This window comes from Saccopteryx leptura, chromosome 1 (genome assembly GCF_036850995.1).
Source record: "Saccopteryx leptura isolate mSacLep1 chromosome 1, mSacLep1_pri_phased_curated, whole genome shotgun sequence".
Taxonomy (NCBI): Eukaryota; Metazoa; Chordata; class Mammalia; order Chiroptera; family Emballonuridae; genus Saccopteryx; species Saccopteryx leptura.
In genome coordinates, this window is record NC_089503.1 from 233,771,992 (window position 1) to 233,794,343 (window position 22,352).

The window sequence follows — 22,352 nt, forward strand, 5'->3', positions numbered from 1 at the left end:
TCAAAAAGTGTGCTTTTCTTTCTTTTCTCTTACTTAATAGATGCTCCTGTGCTTTGGTTCTAAATGGCTGTGTAACAAACTACCCTAAAACTTAGTGGCCTAAACAATGATTTATTATTTCCTCATTATTTTGTGGCCAGGAAATCAGGCCAGGTTCTGTTGGGTGGTTCTTCTGCTCCACATAGCTTTGGTTGGGCTCACTTACTTAGCTTCATTCAGCAGGCAACTATGCTGAACAAGATGATCCAAGAAGCTTTACTCACATGTCTGGTGCCTTGGTACTGCTCCACAACTCTCTCTGTCCATGTTGGTAGCCTGGGTTGTTCACATTATGGTCTCAGGATAGTCATGCTCCTTTCATAAGAGCTGGCTTCGCATAAGGAAGAAATAAAACGTGCCAGTCTTTTAAAGGCTAGACCATAGACAGGTATGATGTTACTTCTGCCACATTCTTGGTGAAAACAAGGCTCAAGACCAGGCAAGATTTACATGAAAGGGAAGAAGGATCAGTGTTGGCTTATTTGTAGACTATCTACTACATCCTGTATTACTTGTCAGAAGCTTAAGAAATTCAATAGCTTTGTACAAAGCATACCTATTTCTACTACCACTGGATGTTTCTCTCTTAATAATCATGTGAAAAATTTGAATTTCTTCCCACATCTGCTTTTTATATTCCTTACGCCTTTTCTATTCGATTATTATTTTTAAAATCAATTTGTAGGTGCAATTTGTAAAATACAGAAAACAATCCTTTGTCATATTGTGAAACAAATATTTTCTGATAGTCTCTAATATTTTAATACTTTTTATGGTATCTTTGGCCATACAAAAATCTGTAAATTTGTATGTGATCAAATCTGGCCATCTATTTTTTCTTTTTCTTTTTTTTTTTTTGTGATTCAGTTTTCTCATTTTGCCAAATAATATTCTTTCACCCTCAAAATTATCTATATAATTTTAATATTCTTGTGTTTTTTTTAATAAATTTAATACATTTGAAATTTATTTTTGTATATGGTTAACCTAGAAAGACTAGCTTTGTATTCATTTGGAGAAAAGCTACTTATACCAGAATTATTTATTAAATGTGATTTCTTTTTCCACTGATTTGAAATGTAAATTTTTCATATATTAAGTTTACTATTCATATTTGTAGTTACTTATAGATTTCTCTTTAATTTACCTATTGGTCTCTTGTTCATTTTGTCAATTAAAAAAGTTTGTTTTAATAATCAAGAAACACTATAACAGTATTTCTATTTTAAAAAAGAAATACCAAGACTAAAATAATTTTTAAAATTTAATAATGATTTGTATACTTGTATACTAAAGACGGTTATAAAGTTATACTTTTGGGCCTCATTTCTGGTAGGTAAAAATGAAAATTCTTTAAACCTTTATGAATAGTGTTACATGCTATGCCAAGTAGAAAGGGACTAACTATATTCCTAAAGAGTTCTTCTATTAGAGATTTTTCAGAAATATATAACTTATTCACAATGGATTGAGCACTATGCAAATGATGTGGGTAGACATATTCAAGACAGTATGATTTGTTCTTTCTAGAAAACAGGCAGCAAGATGAAACAACCTAGAGCCATGATGGCGAACCTATGACACACTTGTCAGCACTGACACGCGTAGCCATTTTTGATGACATATGGCCGCATGCAGCCGCATACCAGAGAATTATGGGGCTGCATGCCGAGAAGGACGTTTCATCCTCAGCTCCTGCACGGCCAAGTGCAGTAGCCGAGGATAAAACATTTGGTATAGTGTAGACACTCTGTGCCGGAGGTCTATAGACCAAACAGCAGAACTCTGGCACAGAGCGTCTAGTTCTGGGACTTCTGGTTAGGCTGTTAGGGGATCTTTGACCTCACTTTCAGGAGGTAGAGCAGGGAGCATTGGAGTGCCATGGGGGATGCATCTCTGGGGGCCCTGTGATCGCCATTACCAGCAACCGCATAACCATAGCAACCATCATCCAATCTACTGTTCTAGGGTATTGTGGATTTCTAATTGACCATCATTACTGAGATAAGTGAGGGAGAGGCGAAAGCCTGTGCTATGGGTGCCGTTTCCCACCATTAGAAATAGCAGCAGCCATCTTAATTTACATAAGATGCAACTTGCAGAATTTCAAGACAGCATCTGGGCTCAGGTGTTTGTCGACTTGAGGTCAAAGCTTGAGAATCAAGAGGAGTGCCACTATGAACAGGAAATTTGGACTGCCTGCAACTGATTACCAGACACTTTTAGCACCCTGAAAAATATAGCAATGGCTTTACTCACAATTTTTCCCTCTACTTACTTTTGTGAGACCTTATTCTCAGCTTTAAATAATATCAAAACCAACAAAAGAAACAGATTGACAGATGAAGTTAGTAGCACTTGCTTGGGCTTGAAGTGTACAAAATATCAACCTTCAATTGAAGATTTAGCCAATGAAATTCAGCAACAAAAAAGTCACTAATAGGCAGGTTAGTTAAAGAATTCCCCCTCCCCCTCACTTATCTTAGTTCACGGCACCCTACACAAACTAAATAATATCAAGACCAACAAAAGAAACCGACTGACAGATGAACAAAAAAGTCACTAAGCAGGTAAGTTAAATAGTTAGTTTTCGGTTTATTAAATACAGTTATATATTACAATTATACATTTTTTGTCATTTAAACTATAAATATCGCGAAATTATGGGTTTTTTCTCAAAGTGACACACCACCCGAGGTATGCTTGGTTTTTTGGCGAATTTTGACACACCAAGCTCAAAAGATTGCCCATCACTGACCTAGAGGATAACAAATTAGAGCAAATAGTTGATCGATTTACACTGGATATTTTCCCTTTGTGAAGTCATTAAAAAACTACATGTAGGTGTATGTATTTGTTCAAACTATCTTGATATACAAGCAACCTTTCGTGATTGAAGAAAACCTTAAATATAAAGAAATGCATGCCCTAAAATCTAGATGTTCCAGGGATGTAATACATCCAAGTCAGTGTCTTTGCATTTAAGGCTCTTTCTACATTTTAAGAGAGAAATCTTTAGTGTTAAGCCAATTCCTGAAAGCCTACTCTAGCTAGTCTTATGTAGTTTGAACTATCTATTAACTATATATAACTTGAACTTAAACTGTAGCAATCTGATTAATTTCTGGATCTTAATCAGGTAGTCCTAATTCAATATGCAAAGATAAAACAGTTATCTAATCCGTTCTTGAGTTTCTAGCATTCTGGCTTGGATCATCTTTAAGAGTTCATAGAAGAGTCAGCTATCTAAAGAGGAAGATGGATCATAATCTATTTTTAAAAAGAATAAAGTTATACATTGAGTCCTCAGCTGTGTAGAGCCTGAACAGAAGTCAGCTCATGAGACTGATTTGGTTGTAACAGCTCTGAGCATATCAAGTTCCAATGAGGCTTAGATAGGACTTTTGTAGGAAAGAATCACATGAAACCAGAAGAGTGTTTAAATGTTGAAGGCTTCAATAATCAGGAATAAAAATCTGTTCAAGATAATTTCACACTATTTCTTAGAAAAAAGGCAAAGGACAAGAAAAAGCCATTTTCAACTCTTTCTCTGATGCTGATGGAATCAGGAGGAAATTCTAGACTAGAACCATATTGCTATTTTCCTAATAGAACATCTTAATCCCTTTTCACTTTCACTTGCCAATGTCTATGAAGCTTAAGTAATAAAATCAAAGTTCTTTTCCTGAAATAACTCACAAACACACGAAACAGATCTACATGGACCAGTTTTCTGTAGAACTGGTTTTTTAAATGTTTTTAAAACTGTTATGTGAAATAATCCTGTCTCCAGGGTTTTTACTTCAAAGAAAACTTACAGCAACTTGACTGGGGTCAGGGAATAAGAATCTAGAAGATCCCTGGCTGGGTAGCACAGTTGGTCAGTGCACATCCCAACGATTGTGGATTCAATTGGGTTAGAGCACATGTAAGAGTCAACCAATGAATGCATATGAATAAGTGGAACAACAAGTTGATGTTTTCTCTCCCTCTCTCCCTTCCTCTTTATCTAAAAAGAACCTAAAAGAAACTGAAATATGATTCCCAATGCTCTTATCTTTTTTACTTGGGTTGCCAATTCTATAAAATAGCACATTGCAACTTGCCACTCCCCGAGTGGTGGAATTACTGGCTGAGGAAAATGGCTTACATGACCTCCCCTCACTGGCAATGCCTACCATTTGCTTCTCTGTATCTGCCAGAGTACCAACAAGACTAGGGAACAAGCAGGCTCAGACATGGTTGGAATAGGTAAAATCTTAGTACTGTGAATTATTCCTCTTTTTCTCTTTCCTTTCTCTCAAGGTTTTGTTCTTGGTTGGAACGGGAGCAGTACAGTTAATTTGAGTATTGGTCAAGTTTTTGCTATTACTGCTTGAGCTCAATTCTAACCAAAAACATGATTTAAAAAAGAAGAACCTACTTGACTCACATAACTTATTTAGCTACGTCCCAAATACTTCCTGTATATTAAGAGCTTTTCATTTATTTTTGTTTATGTTTGTTTTTCAGGGTTTTTCCCCCCCAGTTTTATTGAGATATAATTGACATCTGGCACTATATTAGTTTAAGGTATACAGCATGAGGATTTGACTTACATATATGAAATGATTCCTACAATAGGTTTCATATATCATCTATGTACAAAAAAAAAAGAGAAAGAAAGAAAAAAATGGGCTTTTATCCTCATGATGAGTACTCAGGATCTACTCTCAGTAACTTTTATACCATAATACAGTGTTTACTAGTCATCATGTTGGACATTATATCCCCAGTACTTATTTATTTTATGACTGGATGTTTGAGCCTTTTGACCACCTTCAACCAATCCCTCATCTTACAGAGGGCTTTTTAAAATGCACATAACCCCGTGGTCAAAAGACAAAGTAAGCAACTTATGGTAGGCAGAATAGTGGCCACCTAAAGATGTCCCTGCCCCCGCCCCAATCCCTGGAATCTGTGAATGTATTAGGTCGCATGGCAAGGACGAATTAAAGCTGCTACTCAACTGACCTTAAAATAGATGATTCTGGATTATCCTGGTGGGCTCAATGTCATCATAAGTGTCCTCAAAAGTAAAAGAGGAAGGCAAGAAAGTCAGAGGGAAATATGACTACGGAAAAATTCAGAATATAAGAAGGACTCGACCACCATAACTGGATTTGAAGATGGAAGAAGGGGCAATGAGCCAAGATGTGGCCTCCAGAAGCTGCAAAAGCTCAGAAATGGATTCGTCCCTAGAGTCTCTGGAAGGAGACACAGCTCTGCCAACTAATGTAGTGGGTCTGATAGTCCTGCTCATTAACTGGGAATAATTAAAATTTGCTTGCTCAGGCCCAAACATGGAACAATTAAAAAAATTTCTGAGAGTTGGGCTCGAGTTGAGGGTATTTTTTTTAAAGCTCCCTAGATGGTTCCAATGTCAAGAGAAGGTTGAGAACTCCTAACAAACTGGTTCTGTATGTCAGAAACAATAGATTTTAAAATAAACATGTTCTCATAAATGAATAAACTAGTACATAATATAAGCAATATTACAGAACCAAATATACAAGTAGACTTGTTTTGCCCACTTAGAAGAGATCCTTGAAATAATTCTCAGGTAGGCTACACTACGATAAAAGGATGTAGGATTTATGTTTAAAAGGATCAGAGAAAGCACATATAGCCTGATCAGGTGGTGGTGCAGTGGATAGCATGTTGGACTGGGATGTGGAGGACCCAAGTTCAAAACCCCAAGGTTGCTGGCTTGAGTGCAGACTCACCAGCTTGAGCGCAGGGTCGCTGGCTTGAGCGTGGGATTAGAGACATGACCGCATGGTTGCTGGCTTGAGCCCAAAGGTTGCTGAGTTGAGCAAGGGGTCACTCACTCTGCTAAAGCCCCCAGTCAAGGCACATATGAGAAAGCAATCAATGAACTAAGGGGCCACAATGAAGAATTGATGTTTCTCATCTCTCTCCCTTCCTGTCTGTCTATCCCTCTCCCTGATTCTCTGTCAAAAAAAAAAAAGAAAGAAAAAGCACATATAATTAATTAATAGACTGTGACTACCGTCTATTATTCTCAGAGTCTATGTGCCTCTTTCAAAAATTAGGCTATCTAGCTGCGGAGAAAAAAAAATATGTCTGTAAATCTCTTGTGAAAAATTCCACTTAGTTTAGAAAACTATTTGCTTAGTTAGAAAACTATTTTCAACATTAAAAAAAACAAAACACCTGAGAAACTTGCTCAACAGTTTCCCAAGTAAAATAAGTAAAATAAAAGTATATTGTGTTTGGAATTACTATGGCTGTTCTATATCTACTTTTTTTTATAATGTTTATTGTATTGATTTGTGTGTGTGTGTGTGTGTGTGTGTGTGTGAGAGAGAGAGAGAGAGAGAGAGAGAGGCGGGGGGGGGGGGGGGAGGGAGAGACAGGAACATCAATCTGTTCCTGAAACGTGCCCTGACCAGAGAGATTGAACCGGCAACCTCTGCAATTTGGAAAATGCTTTAACCAATTGAGCTATCCAGCCAGGGCTATATCTACCTTGATAAAAGTAATGAAGGAGTCATAAGAAGTTTGACTGTATCATCACCATGGACATAATACCAGCTCTGAAGCCCAGGACTGTATTGTTTGAGAATATTCAATTCTTCCCTGGAAGAAGAAGAAGGAAAAAAAAAAAAAGGAACAGGACAAAACGCATGTGTTAAATGCAGAATAAGTTACTAACCTGTGAAACATGTTGAACAGGTAAAGTTAGTAGGGCATATACTTGAAAACGTAGAAAAAGTTTGACTGACCAAGAGATGAGTAATATTCAAATGTACTAAACATACAAAAGGCACTAATATTCATTAAACATTATATATTACCGATACACTAAATATATATAAGACATTCAACATTCACAAGTCTCAGCTCTGTCACCTAGTGGTGACAATCATACTGTGTCCCACATATCTTGCTTAAGAAGTGCAAAATCTGTTCATGCTGAGCAGGGCAACTAGCAAGCTACTGCTGTGGCCATTTCTGCTCCTGCATTTCTCCAGTAGAACTAGAATGTGTCATTACTATGACACCTTCCTTGTTTGGTCCCTTGCTCAAACCTCAACTCTGATCCAATTATGATACCATCAACAAGAAGGCTAATGTGCCAAAGAGAGAGACAGGACATATTGATACGAACATTGCATTACCACCGGTTTCAATTCATGTGTCTTTTCACCTCATTTGTCCCGTACCCTCAGTGTGTTAATTTTTTCCCCCTTTGCTTCTCATGTCTTAGCCTTTCTTTCCATGACCTCTCGGATAGCTCATCTGGTGGTATATCTGGAGGATAGTGTTGCATCGAGGTAATTTCTCATACAACAGAAAGCAGGTAATATCTGGGTATTACTCAGAATTGTATGTTATAATTTTTTTTTTAAAGGATGAACTCTGTTGCCTGATATCCTGTAATTTTCAACTCTTTGCATTCAAAAGAATGCCTCTCCTTGAGTGTAGATTTTCCTGGCAATGATAGAATCCCTAACTTTGGCAGGTTCTAAGACGTGTCCTTAAAAGAACTTTTAATCTTTAGGTTTTCCAAATAAACCAGATTAACAATTTTTAGAATATTCATTATAGTGGGGTACAGTTTATTTGCCAGAAGCTGAATTTCTTGATCCTGAGGTCAACTGAATGGCCCTTTGATACTGCACATGTTAGGTGACTAGACCTCATAGTTTCAGAATTAGATAGCAAGAACTTTTGGTGTTTTCCTCCTGCTTATTTAAGTGGTCTGAGACTCAGAGTTAAGGAAACATACTACATAAACTCCTATACTTTTATGCAAGGCCTAGTGACAGGGAAGGGCAAAAGGGGTTCTGAAACAAAGTTTCACTGATAAAAACCTGATTCATGGGCTGCTGCTGGCCCTGAATCAGAAACTGAATGTGAATGGGTAACTTGTATGTGCAAATTTGTCGGCTGGTAGAAACAAATATGAACTGAAAAAGTTGGTAGTGCTGAAGCCTCTTAAGGCATAAAACGCTCTTGGGAGAGGGTAAAAACAGGCACTCTTTCATCACCTGTGGTAGGTGGCTGTGGATATGAGAACAGTGATTCCATCTTCCTTTCTACTACTTTTTGAACGGGAATACCTATAAGTTACCTTATGCCTGTCTGTCCAATCGCTGTCTTAGGAGTGTTGGGAGTAGAGAACATGGTCCTTTAGTTTTTCATGTGATAATGGTATTGTGTTAGATTGTTATTTTCTTAGATGAAAGTTAACTGCATCTAAGTGGTAAAGTTGCATGTCTGCATCCTACTTTCACGTGCTCCAGGGGAAAAAATACACCCAAATGTAGATGACTCAAAGGACAGAATTTTAAAATCTAGGTGACTGATCCTATCCTGCCCACGATGAAAACCCTTCAATATCATATTGTTATTACAACTAAGTTGAATCTGCACTTTGAAAACATAAATTTTATATTATATAGTCTCCAAAAGACGTAATGTGCACGTTATTTTCGAATACATAACGACTAAATTCAGTTATCAGTTTTCTTTACAAGTATTTTAGGCGCACGACGGGGGGGGGGGGGGGGGGGGGAGGGGGGGGAGGGATCCCACTGCATTCCGTGCCTGCGACCTGTAAGTCGGGCAGCATGAGCCGCTAGTCTCAGGTTAAAGGCCCACGTTTCCCTCCTTCTAAGTGTTAGTTACAAGCGCCCATCAACGGCTGCTTTTGTTTTTCAGGTTCGTGAGGGTCGCCCGCCGGCGTGTCGCGCGCTGCTTCAGGACACTTGCTCCGCTGGCGTGCAAGTGGAGCTTCGCGAGGACGCTGGGACAGGCGCGCGAGGGCGGCCTCCGAGACAGCTTCTGCCCACGCGGCCGCCACCAGTCCTCCCGAGAGGTCACCAGCGGGGCAAACAGCAAAGCAAGTGACGCGTGCTGAACCACTGGAAGGGTTTCACACCCAGCGCGGCTCCACGGGACTTGCCAGCTCGCTCGGCTCCTCCTCTCGGCGCCGTGCCCCGCCCACTTCTGCCGTCTTGCCCAATAGACGCCGGCGCGGCTCCGACTGTGGCCGGAGGAGGAGGTGCTGAGGCGGCCGGACGCTGAACAGCCGTTCACGTCTACGCGGTGACGTCACGCGCCGACGCACCTGTCAGGCTCCGGATTTCTGCCCCTTTTCTTCCCGTTCCGTGGGTCGGGGCTACTCTGGTCCGGAACCTGCAACCCCTTTCGTAGTCCCGGTTCGCCCGCGGCCGGATTCGGGCTGCGTGTTGAGGAAGGAGGGTCGGTGGGTTGAAAGCTGTTTGACTTCATTCCCTAGTTAGACCATGGATTCAGTTTTAGTCTCTTAAGAGGGAAGTGATGTTGGAGATACTTATTTCCAAATTTGGGCAGAAGCAGGTTGACTCTAGGGCCCAAAGCAAGCAGATTTAACTTAATGCTGCTCCCGTGTATGAAAGAAGACAAAAACAAGTCCCACTTGGCCGAATTTCCATTACTTCTTCAGAAGAAAACCCCAGGTGTCTTTTAAATTGCGGTAGTTTTTGTTGTGTTAAGCTTCTCCAGGTGGAGCTCCCAGGGTTAGCTAGGTTTTAGGTTTGAAACAGATGCAGAATCCAAAGGCAGCGCAGAAAACATCCACCGATTTTGCTATGCCTCTGAGCTGCAAGGTGAGTTGCATTCAATGAGTGGAAATTCGTTAGCTGTCCTGTTCACGGTTTTTGGGGTCAACTGTGTGATGCCAGGGCTGCCACCTTGGTTTATCTTATAAACCTACGTGATGTTAAATCCACCCTGATTAGATATGGATCCTAGAACATTCTTTAAGATTTCACCTGTTATGTCCAGGAAACGTCGAAGGACCTTTGAATAGAATGGAAGTAGGTTCCAGAAAAAAATTAAATTTGAACTCAGAGAGTGGTATTTACATTCGCTAAATTTACCCAAATGTAAATACTGAGTTTTTCTTTCTTTAGGTTTGTTTATCAAGACATAGTTTGTGTGTGTGTATAAAACGTTTGTGTTTTGGTCTTAAACTTGGACCAGAAGTTTCCTTAAAATCTCAAAAATTAATTTTGCATATAATATACTTCATTTATATTGCATTTTAAAACGAGTACAGCGAAGGTAATTACATATATATTGTGCATTTTTATTAGAATTGAATCAACTGGGTATTCCAGTTTTTTGTTTTTTTTTTATAATTCAAAAGTTCAGTTCTGTGTTTTAATCTATGCAGTTCAGTTACTGTACTCATAATGGCTTGTGTCATTGATGTTTGAATCTTTCCAGAAATGCTTTTCATCTCCAAAGAGTTAATTTAGAAGATTTTTTTCTTGATGGGGTCAGTAATTTAACTGATGTCAATTTTATGTGCCTTTGTGAATCACTAGTAAATACTATCTGTATAGCTCAAGAGTACATATAGGAGTAAAAATGTTAATGTATATATTATTGATTTTCATTATAAAAGGTGCTGCTACTGATTGCACAGAGTGACTAAAAAATGGTATGTGACCTACAGATAATTTCTCAAATTGCATATGCTCTGGTTAACAGGAATAGCCACTGTTGGCAGAATACATTACAGAATTCATCACATTCCCACATTCTACCTCCCACACTCTTTAAAGACTTATTTTTTATGGTATATTTTACATACAGTATTAGTCTCAGGTGTACAAGATAATGATTCTACACTTGTATACCAAATATGATCACCACATGTCTAATAAATGCTATGATTCTTTGCTTGAAAAATGGGTCAAATGATTTGAAGAATATGAATGTTTAGTACCTACATTGTTACTTGGAAATTATTTTAGCATGTGTTTCAATCATATGTGGCTCATTAGGAATGTAAATATTTAACCAGGTTTTGGATATATATAGTTCAGGGAAACAGATTTGCTGAGGTTATGATTTTATGTTAGTAAATTGGTTATTTTCCAGGACATGTTGGTGATAGGCTTTGCATTTCCTGTTGTGACATGTTGGTAATACTTTTCACTGCTCAGGAAGCCAGATTTGATCTCTGTGGGGGGTCAGATATCAAAGCAGTATCCTGCGGGGTTCTGACCACTATGACTGCTTTGTAGAACTTTCAACTAAATTTCTACTCAAACTTGTCAGCAGTGATCTAAAACATATAATATGACATAATAAGTTAATATTTATTGAGTGAATTATATGATTCAGGGTATTTCATAATGAATTTTGACTAATCAGAATGCTAGAAGAAAAGATTGAGAGATGACACCATAGTTTCATTAATTTTTCAATTGTAAAAGTAATGTAAAATTACGGAAATTCTGAAAAAAAAATTTTTTTTAAACTCATTCTGCTACTCTAATAAACCTTGTTTTGGTGTTTTTTCATAATGCACATTCACCGGTGTGTATAAACATTGTATCCATGATTCATTTTGATACTTAAAAATGTTCCTTAAGTATAAAGTGGAGGATGAACCCATGTGGGGAAACTGCTTATTTACATGACTGAAATATGGAGAAATTTTATCTGAAACTGACTGGAATCAAGTTAAATAAATATATCTTGACCTTATGGAAAGTAGTTGAACAGTTTCTTTTGTAAAATTAATGAAAATTATTTGGTTTTCAAAGTGTAAGCCTTCCACAGCATCTTTTCTTTGATTTTTGTTTACGTTTCTTCCTTGTTATAGTCTGAGCCTTATGTTTTTCCTTTTAAAATCACCTAGCGTGTAACTTTTGACCGACTAAAGTTTTTTATAGATTGGGGAAATTTTCTTCAGAGTAGACAGACTCGACTTCCTTTAGCAGGCAGGTTATTCATTTCATATGTTTTTGAAGACAGATATGTAAGGGACAGCAATTTGGACATCCAGCTAACCTAATTGGCAATCAGAATAAAATATCATGAACTATTACTTTTGGGAGAAATAAATTTCTTATCTTGTATGTGCTGACAATTTGTATAAGAATAAATTCTTACTACCATGATGTTCCGACCTGAGTTTCAAGATGTTACATGGGATGGAGGGGGTCATTCCTTGGTACAATAAACTTAAGACGCGTTTTTAACTTTTGTTTATGAAGTTAACGTTTACTACAGGTTTTTTTCAAGAACCTTTCTTACGCTGTTAGCCATTACGATTTTAGACGGGCATATGCTTTATTACCCATGCTTATTTGACCATGCATGAAACCTTTTCCTGGACTTGGGTTCTGTGCACATAGTCATCTCCAAATATATTTGTTGCCTTTTTGGTTCCACAGCTTGATTTATGCCGCTTTTACTTCAGTTAATCTCCTCCCATCTCTGCCCCATAAAATCTCACTTACCTTTTAAGGTTCACCTCACGTGTGTCTCTTCCAAAGGCTTCTCATCATCAGATACAGTGAAATGTGGTCTTTTCTCTGAGCTTTTATAACAATTACTCTGTCTTCTCTGATAACTGTTGTGTATTGCCTTTTATTATGTGGAATTTATAGGAAAATATTAGAACATCCCTTTTGAAGACGGTATGTAAAGTAATTTATGTAGGAGGTTACCGAAAGCTGTATGCCCTATACAAACATGATGCCATTAATAAAAATTGAGTTTGTATATTTTACAATTTCTGGTACATTAGTAGCTGTTCTATAATCATTAGAATATGAATAAAACATTGTTTAAATTTATTGTCATGTTTTTATATTTGACTAGTACTTCACACATACAGATCTTAAAATACTTTTATGAAAATGCTTCTTAGCCCTGGCCGGTTGGCTCAGCGGTAGAGCGTCGGCCTAGCGTGCGGAGGACCCGGGTTCGATTCCCGGCCAGGGCACACAGGAGAAGCTCCCATTTGCTTCTCCACCCCTCCGCCGCGCTTTCCTCTCTGTCTCTCTCTTCCCCTCCCGCAGCCAAGGCTCCATTGGAGCAAAGATGGCCCGGGCGCTGGGGATGGCTCTGTGGCCTCTGCCTCAGGCGCTAGAGTGGCTCTGGTCGCAATATGGTGACGCCCAGGATGGGCAGAGCATCGCCCCCTGGTGGGCAGAGCGTCGCCCCTGGTGGGCGTGCCGGGTGGATCCCGGTCGGGCGCATGCGAGAGTCTGTCTGACTGTCTCTCCCCGTTTCCAGCTTGAGAAAAATGAAGAAAAAAAAAAAAAAATGCTTCTTACATAAAAATGGCCATATCAGTCAGTTTCACTTCCCTGCCATCATTGTTTTTGAGACCTGTCTATCTCTCTAGTTGCTGACATTTGGGAGTTTTATTTCTTTTAATCAGAATGTGTATACTTTTCTGTCAGCTTACTGGCCAGTCAGATAGCTGGCTGACACACCTCTGCTGTTTAGCTGTGGTTCTTAACCCTAACCAGTCTTCTTTATGAACAAGGTGAAACTTTGTTGGGAGCTATGAAAAATTAGTGTACTACTCTCAGGCTATTAGTCACTTAGCCATGCATTTCCAGGGTCTTCCTATTTCTGCTCCCTGCACCCCCCAAGTTCTGGTGGTGTACTGCTTATACTGCTTAGTGTTTGCAGTTTGGGGGCTAGATTACACCCCCATCATTGTAATCTGGCCTTTAATAGGACTAAAGCCTGGATGTATAATTTGACAATATGAAGGAACACTCTGGTCTTGGATCCTGTAAGCTGTAGGAGACAAAAATTTATTTCTTCCAACTGTTTTGAATTAATTAGTCCAGTCAGAAACTTAGCAGATATCTTAATTTATTCTTTACCGTTCTCCACATTTTGTTAGTTACCATATCCTCTTTATATTTCTCAAACTCCTTCTACTCCTCAGTATTGCTATGGCTTATTTCATTATGCCCTCACTATCTTATATTTAGAATTGTTCACAGGTCTTCTAGAATAAGGGCACCTAACTGCTCTCCCTATCTTTAGTATGTCAGTCTGGTGCTTTTCGATCTATCTTCCATACTACTGCTAGCATTGGTCTGCTAAAATACCTATCTGATCATATGGTTTCTCTTAATGGCTTCCAGTGCATTTAAATGAGTAAATGAGTTCCTTTGCATGATGTGAGCCCCCCCCCCCCCCTTCTTGATCTGGCCTATGTTCAGCTCTCCAGCTACTCATTAGTCCTTTTCTCTTCTGTAAGCTACCCAAGCAGGTTTTAATTACTATGCTGTTGTGCTTTTGCACGTGGCTTTTTTTTTTGTTGCATGTATTGACTTTTCATCTTATAATTAGCCTAGTTAACTCATCCAAATCATTCAGTACTCAGCTGAAACTTCCCCTCCATGACTAAATGTTCACAAATTTTCCCAGACAGCATGCTTTTTCAGTGTTATTATCTTGTATGTACCTCTCCTGTGGTACTTATCATACCACACTATAGCTATTTATATGTCTTGCATCTTTACTACCTTGGGAATAGAGACCTTATCTTATTTTGTAACCCAGCTCCTGGATTTTTTGCCTGGTATATGCTAGCTGCTGGGTAAATGGTTGTTGAATGAATTAATAAATGACCCTGAAAACTAACTTTGGCTACTAGGTACATGGTGATCCTGTAACTCGTATAGGGAGAGTAAGAGGACAGGCAGGTATTTACTCAGTTTGGGTCTTGGTGAATTTGAATTCTCATACAACATCTAAGTAGAGACATGCCATTCATTTGTTATGCGTTAGTTATTCATTCATACTATAAATATTAATTGACCCAGAAAGATTTTGTGCTTATAGACAAGATTATACTAAAATTTATATGGAAAGGCAGAAGAACTGGAATAACTAATACAGTTTTGAAAAATAAGAGTGAAGTGTGAAAAATCAATCTGTTCAGTTTCAAAACTTAGCTATAGTAATCAAGACTGTGGTATTGCTATAGGTAGAGACATCTAGATCAGTGTAACAAAATGGGAGAATTCCAAAGTAGACCCACACAACTATGCCCAGCTAATTTTGGCAGAGACATAAAAACAATTCAAAGGAAGAAATATAACTTTCAGCAAGTGTTATTTTCGGCTCCAGTGTGCTGGAGCAATTGGACGTCAATATGTCAAAACACACAATAAGCAAAATGAACCTCTACCTATGTCTTACACCTTATATAAAAACGCACTCACAGTGGATCATGGACTTAATTGTAAAATGTATAACTTTTAGGAAAAAATTTTAAAAGATAATCTTTAGGTGGTAGGTTTCTTAGATTTAAAACCAAAAGCATTGTCCTTTAAGGAATAATTGATAAATTGAGCTTCATCAATATAAAATAGTTTTGCTTTGTGATAGACCTGGTTAAAAGAAATAAAGCTGCAGAGTGGGAGAAAATATTTGCAAACAACATCTGACAAAGGACTAGTATCTGGGATATATATTCTAAAATATAAAAATCAGTGGTAAAAACGCAATCCAGTTAACAAATGGGCAAAAGATAGGAACAGTCATTTCATTGAACAGGATATGCAGATAGCAAATAAGCACATGGAAAGATGTTCAACATCATTAGCATTGGGGAAATGCAAACTAAAACAATGAAATGTCACTACATATCTATTAGAATAGCTAAAATAAAAAATAAAGCCTGACTGGTGGTGCTGCAGTGGATAGAGCATGGACCTGGGACACTGAGGTTCCAGGTTCAAAACCCCAATGTTGCCAGCTTGAGTGTGGGGTCACCTGCTTGAGCATGGAATCATCAACATTATCTCATGGTCGCTGGCTCAGCTGGTGTCCCCTGATAAGTTACATGTGAGAAGCAATAAATGAACAATTAAATTGCCACAACTACGAGTTAATGCTTCTTATCTCTCTCCCTCCTGTCTCTGTATCTCAAAAAAAAAAAAAAAAAAATGTCAACATCAAGTGCTGGTAAGGATATGGAGCAGCTAGAACTCCTACATGGTGGTTGGGATGTAAAGTGGGAATGTAAAATTAGTAGTTTCTTAAACTAAGCATGCAATTACCGTATGACCCACCTATTTAAGTCCTTTGCTTTCATCCCAGAGAAATGAAGATATGTTCACAAAAAATCCTGTATTTGGATATTTATAGCAGCTTTATATAATAGCCAAAATCCAGGAAATAGTCAGATATTAATCAGTGGGTGAATGGTTAAACAAGCTGTGGTACATCCATACCGTGGAATAGTACTTGGAGATAAGGAAAAAACTGTTGACACATACAACAACCTGGATGAATCTAGAGAAATATGCTGAGTGCAAAGAGCTAATCCCCAAAAATACTGTAGTGTATGATTCCATTTATATGACATTCTTCAAATGGCAAATTTATAGAAATAGAAAACAGATTATGGGTTGCCAGGGATTGTGGAAGGGATGGGATGAGGGGGCTGGAAGAATGTGAGTGTCCCTATAAAAGGGGAACAGGAGGGATCCTTGTGATGGTAATGTTCTGTATCTGACTGTATCAGTGTCAGTGTCTTGATTGTGATAATGGCGCTATAGTTTTATAAGTTACCATTAGTTACTAAATAAAGGGTACAAGGATATATAGCCGATAACTAATGCTTATTTGGTGTATGTTGTATGTATTAAGCCCTCTCATTATGATTGTCATGTAAAGAAGTGAAGAAAGAATGTCTGTCTTTATAAAATCTTAGCCTTTGTTCTTGGATACATCAAAATTAAAATTATTATTATTATTTTTAGTGAGAGAGAGAGACAGAAAGTGTCAGCTTGTAGTTGTGGCAGTTTAGTTGTTCATTGATTGCTTCTCATAGTGCCTTGACCAGGGTTGGGGGAGGGAGGATTTCAGCCAAGCCAGAGATTCCTTGCTCAGACTAGCGGCCTTTGCGCTCAAGCCAGTGACCATGATGAGATCATGTTGATGATCCCATGCTCAAGCTGGCCACCCAGTGCTCAAGCTGGTGAGCCTATACTCAAGCCTGATGAGCTCATGCTCACACTGGCAAACTTGGGGTTTTGAACCTGGGTCCTCAGCATTCCAGGCCAAGGCTCTATCCACTGCACCACCACTGGTCAGGATAAAATGATTCTTGAACTACTAATGCCTACTTTTTAAAAGCCTTTGGTTAGCCCTGGCTGGTTAGCCCAGTTGGTTAGAGTGCCGACCCAAACCACCAAGGTTTGATCCCTGGTCAGGGCATGCATTGGATGTGACCAATGAATGCACAGCTGAGTGGAACAAGAAATGAGTGCTTCTCTTTCTCTCTCTCTCCCCCTCTCCCCCTCTCTAACACTCTCCCTCTCCACTTTCCTTTCTCTGTCTTTCCCCCTTCCTCTCTCTGTCTTCCCCTTCCTCTCTCCCCCCTTCCTCTCTCTTTCCCCCATCTTCTTTCTCTCTCTTCCCCTTCCTCTCTCTCTTTCCCCCTTCTTCTCTTCCCCCTTCCACACTCTTTCTTTCCCCTTCTTCTCTCTTTTCCCTTCTTCTCTCTCTTTCCCCTTCTTCTCTTTCCCCTTCTTCTCTCTCTCTTCCCCCTTCTTCTCTGTTTTCCCCTTCCTCTCTCTCTTTCCCCTTCCTCTCTCTCTTTCCCCTTCCTCTCTCTCTTTCCCCTTCCTCTCTCTCTTTCCCCTTCTCTCTTTCCCCCTTCTTCTCTTTCTCCTTTTTCTCTTTCCCCCTTTTTCTCTCTCTCTTTCCCCCTTCTTCTCTCTCTCTTTCCCCTTCTCTCTCTTTCCCCCTTTTTCTCTCCCTTTCTCTTTTCCTCTCTGTTTCCCCTTTCCTCTCTTTCTCTCTTTCCCCCTTCTCTTTCTCTCTTTCCCCCTTCCTCTCTCTCTATCCTCCTGTCTTCTCTTTCTCACCCTGTCCTTCTTTCTCTCTCCTTTCCCCTCTTTCTCCTCCTTCCTCCCCTCTCTAAAATCAATCACTCAATCAATAAAAGAATTTTTTAAAGGCTCCTTTGGTTATTATCCTTTTTTTTTTTTTTTTTTTTTTTTTTTTTGTATTTTTCTGAAGCTGGAAACGGGGAGAGACAGACAGACTCCCACATGCGCCCGACCTGGATCCACCCAACATGCCCACCAGGGGGCGACGCTCTGCCCCTCTGGGGCGTCGCTCTGCCTCGACCAGAGCCACTCTAGCGCCTGGGGCAGAGGCCAAGGAGCCATCCCCAGCGCCCGGGCCATCTTTGCTCCAATGGAGCCTCGGCTGTGGGAGGGGAAGAGAGAGACAGAGAGGAAGGAGAGGGGGAGGGGTGGAGAAGCAGATGGGCGCTTCTCCTGTGTGCCCTGGCCGGGAATCAAACCCGGGACCTCTGCATGCCAGGCCGACGCTCTACCACTGAGCCAACCGGCCAGGGCCTATTATCCTTTCTTTTTTAGTGAGAGGAGGGGAGACAGACTCCAGCATGTGCCCCAGTCAGGATCCACCTGGCAACCCCTATCTGGGGCTGTTGCTTGAGTACTGAACTATCCTCAGCACCTGCTCAGACCAACTGAGCTATCCTCAACGCCAAGGCTAATGCTGGAACCAATTGAGCCACTGGCTATGGGAGGGGAAGAAGGAGAGAAAAGGGAGAGGGAAGGGGGAGAGGGAAGGGGAGAGAAGCACATGGTCTCTTCTCCTATGTTTCCTGACTGGGAATCGAACTGGGCTGACACTCTAAACTGAGCCAGCTGGCTAGGGCTGGTTATTTACTTCAGAGTCACAGTATTTAATTTGATTGTCTCTATGGACACTGCAAAATTCTTAGTATAAACAGTTATTTTCATACTCTATTCCATTTTAACATTTACCTTAAATATAAAACTCTTGCTTTAATTAGTACATTAGAACAAATATCAGTATGTAATAATAGGCCATCTTTGGTAGAGATAACCACAAAACCTTAAAACCTTATCAAAGTTGCAAAACAGTACGTATTTAAATTTTTCTTTGTAATTTGTGTGCTAGTTTTTTTGGTTATTCTTCCAAAGCCAGATTAATGCTGTTATGGAGAGTATTTGTTTATTGAAAAATGAATACATTTGTTTTTACCTCATTGCTTGAATAAACAATTTGACATTTATTTATTATCTATATATTATTGATATATACTAGTCACTGTCAGATGCTGAGATATAGATATATTACCAAGGAGTTCTCAAAACTTCACCTTCTCAAAAAAAACATAAAAAATTTCACCTTCTCTAAATTAGGAAATGTAATAAATCTGTTAAAAAAGTGATATTTTATTTTCTACAAAAGAAAAATAGTTTTACAAATATTTTTTAATATAGATCTTTGAGGTTATGTTCCAGAAGGAAAAATTCTTGAGGATAAGAGATTGTCTTAAGACGCTTAAAGTCTTCAGTACTAGAATTGGAGTATGCTTAGTTCCATTCATCTTTTATTTTTGGTATGTACTTATTATGACATATAATAAGGTAGTAAGTCTAAGGTAGTAAGTCTTAGGTAGTAAGTCTAAGGAGCCCTAAAAATCTGTGTGTGAGCCTACATCGAACTGCACTGAATAGGTATGAAACTGGGAGAGTTTCCTTTTATTTAGTGCAGATTTCACATTTCTATCTTTTGTTGCTTTGCTGTGACCGGTCAAAAGTGCACCATGACTTTATGGACACACTGTACTTTAACAGAGGCGAGTACTCATTTTAAATACTGTAATTTATATTATTTTAATATTAGCTTCATCCCCCTTCATTATTATAAATTTAAATCTTCAGAGATCATGGTCAAACATCAGTCATGGAAAATATGATATAGTATATAACAATTTTCATTTTTTTCAAAGAAGATCATACCAAACAAGCATAACTACATACTTGTAAAACAAGACTTACTACATATGTCATAATAAGTACATACCAAGTCACTATTATTTATGACTTTCAAGTCCTACACATGAACCTGTCAAGCCTGTTGCTAATGTCTACCATTTTGATATTGAGCAATTAGATTTATTTTTATAAGATCAAAGTAAGAGTAAGAACAATGAAAACGTATGCTTGTTTGGTATGATCTTCTTTGAAAAAAATGAAAATTGTTATATACTATATCATATTTTCCATGACTGATGTTTGACCATGATCTCTGAAGATTTAAATTTATAATAATGAAGGGGGATGAAGCTAATATTAAAATAATATAAATTACAGTATTTAAAATGAGTACTCGCCTCTGTTAAAGTACAGTGTGTCCATAAAGTCATGGTGCACTTTTGACCAGTCACAGGAAAGCAACAAAAGACGATAGAAATGTGAAATCTGCACCAAATAAAAGGAAACTCTCTCAGTTTCATACCTATTCAGTGCAGTTCGATGTAGGCTCACACACAGATTTTTTAGGGCTCCTTACTTAGGTAGCTATCCCGTATAGCTCTACAGACTCGTCACTGACTGATGGCCTACCAGAACGGGGTTTCTCCACCAAACTGCCGGTTTCCTTCAGCTGCTTATCCCACAAAGTAATGTTATTCCTACGTGGTGGCACTTCGTTATAAACGCGCCGATATTCATGCTGCACTTTGGTCATGGATTCGAATTTACTGAGCCACAGAACACACTGAACTTTCCTCTGTACCGTCCACATCTCCACTGGCATGGCCGTGGGCTGCTCCGCTGTATACATGGTGTTATGTCATCATCTGCACATGTGCACATGCTGCCACATCATCCTACAGAAACTGGGAGGGTTTTCCTTTTATTTGGTGCAGATTTCACATTTCTATCATCTTTTGTTGCTTTCCTGTGACCGGTCAAAAGTGCACCATGACTTTATGGACACACTGTATATAAAATGGACAGTCTCACTTTCAGACCTAGTACTTTAGCCTTCTTGTTCCTTTTGCCTGTGGGTAACTTTTTTGGAAATTCCTCCAGAGATGGTTTGATATGCATAAGCAATTATATGCTCTATTCACTTCACCCCTATAAATACTGTAGTATACCGTAAATACTTCTCTGAACTTTGTTCTGTAACTTAACAGTTCATCTTGGAGATTGTTTTATACCACTTCCTGAAGGAATTCCTTTTTTGTAGTTGTTTATTTTTTTTGTATTTTTCCCAACAGATTTGGGGAGGCAGTCAGACAGACTCCCACATGCACCTGACCAGGGTCCATCCGGCATGTCCACCAGGGGGCGATGCTCTGCCCATCTAGGGCATTGCTTTGTTGTGGCTGGAGCCATTCTAGTGCCTGAGGCAGAGGCCATGGAGCCTCCTCAGTGCCTGGGCCAACTTTGCTCCAGTGGAGCCTTGGCTGCAGGAGGGGAAGAGAGAGACAGAGAGGAAGGAGAGGGGGAAGGGTGGAGAAGCAGATGGGTGCTTCTCCTGTGTGTCCTGACCAGGAATCGAACCCAGGACTTTCACACACTGGGCCAACCGGCCAGGGCCTTCATTCTTTATTACAGCTGCATAGTGAGAATTATTAAATCATCCCAGAAGACTTAACATGATACATGTTTAATTATTGTTATGGTGAAATGAACTTAGTACTTTTTTCAATATAGAGATCAGAAGTGTCCTTTTATCATGTTAAACTAGATGGTTATTATATGTTGGGAAAATTTTTAAACAGTTTTTCCCCTTTTTTCAGATAACCAGACAGCTCAATGGAGTCTGAGCAGCTGTTCCATAGAGGCTACTATAGAAACAGCTACAACAGTATCACAAGTGCAAGTAGTGATGAGGAGCTTTTAGATGGAGCAGGTGTCATTATGGACTTCCAGACTTCTGAAGATGACAATTTGTTAGATGGTGACACAGTAGTTGGTAAGTTTGGCATTGCAGCTCTTACTATTTATAGTCATGAATATTCACTGGTCAGTATATGCTTGTTTTATTGAGGTTGCGTTTTTTTAGTAACTTTTTAAAAATTGAGGTGATTCATGTAATATAATCACTTTTAAAGTGTAAAATTCAGTAGCATTTAGCACATTCACAATGTTGTGTAACTACTGCTTCTTTCTAGTTCCAGATATTTTCATTTCTACTCAAAAAACCTTGTTTTTAGATAAACTTTAAAATTTAAATATAGCAATGCAGAGATGTATACAACTGTAATTGGCGTTCTCAGAGAAACAACTAATAGGACATATACTGATATGTAGGAAGAGACTTACCATGAGCAACTGGCTCACATGGTTGTGGAGGCTCACATGATTGTGGAGTCCCATGGCCTGCCATCTGCAAACTGGAGGCCCAGGAAAATTGCTGGTATAGTTCTAGTCCAAACCCAAAGGCCTGAAAACCAAAGGGACCATTGGAGAAGTCCCATTTTGAGTCTAAAGGCCCCAGATCCAGGAGCACTGATATCCGAGGGCAGAAGATAGATGACCCAGCTTAAGCAGAGAACAAACAAATTTACCTTTCCTCTGACTTTTTGTTCTAGTCAGGTCTTAAACTGATTGAATGATGTCCACTTTCACTGATGAAGGCATCTTCTTTTTCATTCTCCCAATTCAAATGCTAAT

At 39.1% G+C, this 22,352-nt stretch overlaps 1 protein-coding gene across 3 annotated transcripts in view; it reads left to right on the plus strand.

The window, feature by feature from the left end:
• Positions 1-9,172: 9,172 nt before the first annotated feature.
• CLCN3 (chloride voltage-gated channel 3) overlaps positions 9,173-22,352 on the plus strand; it is a 90,965-nt gene continuing 77,785 nt past the window's right edge. Inside the window, exons 1-3 of one of the 3 annotated variants that reach the window (XM_066387884.1) lie at positions 9,173-9,698; positions 10,502-10,537; positions 21,476-21,651. In XM_066387884.1, the coding sequence (XP_066243981.1) occupies positions 21,492-21,651 (160 nt within the window). In that variant the 5' untranslated portion in view covers positions 9,173-9,698; positions 10,502-10,537; positions 21,476-21,491. The remainder of the gene's footprint in view (positions 9,699-10,501; positions 10,538-21,475; positions 21,652-22,352) is intronic. The other 2 variants (XM_066387882.1, XM_066387886.1) reach the window with 2 other exon arrangements.